Source organism: Volvox carteri (assembly GCF_000143455.1).
Source record: "Volvox carteri f. nagariensis unplaced genomic scaffold VOLCAscaffold_17, whole genome shotgun sequence".
Taxonomy (NCBI): domain Eukaryota; kingdom Viridiplantae; phylum Chlorophyta; class Chlorophyceae; order Chlamydomonadales; family Volvocaceae; genus Volvox; species Volvox carteri.
This window is the reverse complement of record NW_003307560.1, coordinates 447,255-450,399: the sequence shown is the minus strand read 5'-3', so window position 1 is coordinate 450,399 and position 3,145 is coordinate 447,255. Positions and strand designations below refer to the sequence as shown.

Sequence of the window (3,145 nt, the reverse complement as noted above, 5' to 3'; positions counted from 1 at the left end):
TAATCAGCCACGCTTAGCCGGGCTGCGAGAGCGGCTTCGGTCACGCTGGCTGCGCCGGTCGTAGCGGTCATAGCGGCTGCGGTCGTTCCGGCGTGCACTACCAAACGAATCCCGCACTCCACCCTGCCGGTCTCTCCCTCGCCAGAGGGACCCGGCCTGACCGTCCCTGTCCGCCGCCACCGACTTGCGCGTTTTAGCTAATGCACTCTCTATGTCGCCCTTATCTATGGCCTCTGGTTTGAACTCGGGCTTGGTGAAGTTGCGCCGCCTGCCGTGCCAGATTTCGTAGGGGGCCGTGAAATTACCGTTGGCTCCTGGGGCCGCCTTGGCCAGAGCAACGGAGTAGCACTTAAGGCGGCGGTGAGCGATCTTGAGGCATTCTCCCGCGACGGCCAGCTGGGGTTCGTTCGCATCCAGCGCGGTGATGGCGGTCTCTAGCAGCATTAGCGTTCCTTCGTCGAGCTGCTCCCGCTGCTCGTGTGGGGCTGTCAGCTTCGGTGCGTCATTCGCTTGAACTTCCGTCCTTATTGCTGCTAGCTGTTCTCTTGCGGATGGCATGATGGTCACGTCTTTTGTGATGACAACGTCAGGAGAGCGATCCCGAGGCGGTGCTGTCTGGGGATCCCTGGCTGGCGCTTTTGGGGCGTTGGCCTGCGCTGCTGACAGGACGCCCAGCAGCAGCTGGTGAAGAGTCGGCTGGTCTATGTTCCCGCTCAAAGTATCCCTGGCGGCTTCTATGTCGTTTTGGTTGGCTGGCAGCATCTGGCCCGATCCCCCTTCGCCGGCTGCTTCGGCCGCTCCTGCGTTGACCAGGTTATCTCCCGTTGCCTTTGTCCTCTTACCCGTCATTTTTTGATTTGTGACGGAGCTCCTGGTTGTTCCTCGGAGAGTGACAAGTCCGCGGCGATGTCGATTCGTTGTGGTAGAGCGTCGATGAGGCTTGAGGGTAGTCGGTAAGGTCTTGGAAAAAAGTGAGAGCAACAATAATAATAAGCTCCAATAGTGTAGGCAGAATGCCGGAACTATGGAGCTGTCAGCTGAAATAGTAAATTCGAATTCTCAGCAAGCCATACGGCTGCCGTACATAACCTAGCTTAGAGGCTATACTCGCTTTGCTCCTGCCGCATCTAAGCTACAAATTCCATAAATAACAGAAGTTTGAATTACCTGAGTGAAATACCTGTTACCAGATATTAACAAGCGCTTACGCATCACCCACTACTTGACAAGCTCAACGAAATGCCAACCCCTCAGGCCAAGCTTCGAGGCCATACTGACGGAGTTGCAGCGAATGCGTCAGGACGCAGCTCGGGCTGAAGCAGCTGCCACCGCTGCTGCCGCTGCAACAACGGCCGCAAAGATAGGGACGGCGGCGGCAGATTTGCCAGCGGCGGCGGCGGCGGCGGCGGCGTCACAAGGTACTGCCGGCGGAAGCGGCGGCCGCCGCGGCGGCGGCGCGCATTGCGCTGCCATCGTCAGCAGCGGCGGCGGCATTGCGGTCGGTGGCGGCTGGGTGGAAATCGCTAGGCTGGACGCGAGTACGATAGATACGGCAACTTTTGCTGCATATGTTGGTACGACAGACGAGGCCACAAACGTTCAGAACCTGGAGTAGCTGCAGCTGGCTGGCTGACTACCTGGCGAGGTCGACTTGTTCGTTTCTTGGTTTGGGGATTCATTCCAGAACGGACATTGCTTCACTTGCCTTATGGGGGGTTGGGAACCGCTATCGTCGAAATATATCGGCCTTGCTTGCTGCTGAAATTCAGTCTCAATTGTTAAAATGGCGGAGCAGCCAATCCTCAAGAATGTCGGTTCGCAATCGCCGGGACGTCGATTCGAGCCCGGGTCGGGTCGCAACAGGTTAAAGGAGCGTAACCTATCCTAGATCGCCCAGCTTCCCAACAGGTCCCAGTCCGCCCCCGATTGGTCAGTGATCTGCATATTCCACATGTCAATTTCACAGCCAGCGCGAGGGCGAGGAGGATGCGCGCTCCATGTCAGTGCTGAGTTGGTGCCCAGTGAGGTGATGCGGTCGGGTTGGGAGGAGGCATCCAATAGCCGCATGTGCCAGTCAGTGGTGGACGGCATCGGAAGACTGCGGGCAACCAAGGATGGGCCGATAGACAGGAGCCGCAGGCGTTTTGTGTGTATTCCTGCGAGCACAATCCTATGCATAATACCACTGAGTGATGACCACTATCGACTCCCAACCCCTTATGCCATCGCTGGTATCCTTAGACACACGCCGGTGTTAATGGTCCTGAAATAAACGACTACTTACTTTTTTTGCTTCAGCAGGTCCATTTTTGCCGTTACAATAGCCTTTTTTCGACAGTCGCTCTCCATCCTAGATATGCCGTACTTGGGTGTAGAATAGTACAGGCAGTACGCCTAGCAGTAGTATTACAGGCTGGAGTACAGCAGTACGAATGGGGGTTTGACGTACTGTATGACCCGCGGGGCGCAGCAAGGGTGGATCATCAACGGCCAAGCACCAGGGTACGAACATAAACCACCACCTGGGAAGCGGAGCCACGCACTTTTACGCCACACATTGTGCCGCTCGCTCCTCCGTTCCTTCGCTCGAGGGAAATGGCGGATTTGATTGAAAACGTGGCCTGAGTGGCTCTTCATAGGTGGTCTCAAACGCATTTTTTTACCGCAACGCATAACAGACGCGCTTTTGCACCGAAAGAGATGAGATAAGGTTATTGGGGCGATGATATGGACAAAAGATTTACATTCCAGATGATGCTCGCTCGCAGCCGTATGTCAGTTGGTTTGTTTTCTCTTTTTCCCTGCTGGACTTGGGTGGACTTGGAGAGTGCGACTCCGAAACCCGGGTGGGTGTCTTGAATCGGATATGAGTTGACAGTTGGCAATGAAACGCTGTTTAAAGTTCGTCTGTGTTTGTGTTACAATTTGTTCACTTTGGTGCATCTGGTGTGTGTGTGTGTATGTGTATGTGTATGTGTATGTGTATGTGTATGTGTATGTGTGTATGTGTATGTGTGTATGTGTATGTGTGTGTATGTGTATGTGTATGTGTATGTGTATGTGTATGTGTATGTGTATGTGTATGTGTATGTGTATGTGTATGTGTATGTGTATGTGTATGTGTATGTGTATGTGTATGTGTACG

General features: G+C 54.3%; 1 protein-coding gene across 1 annotated transcript; it reads right to left on the bottom strand.

Annotated features, from left to right (window-relative positions):
• Positions 1 to 3: 3 nt before the first annotated feature.
• VOLCADRAFT_90498 (uncharacterized protein) lies at positions 4 to 849 on the bottom strand (the record flags this gene model as incomplete). Its single annotated transcript, XM_002950005.1, has 1 exon — positions 4 to 849. One exon carries the CDS (start codon positions 847 to 849, stop codon positions 4 to 6), a length of 846 nt encoding a protein of 281 aa, XP_002950051.1.
• Positions 850 to 3,145: the final 2,296 nt, after the last annotated feature.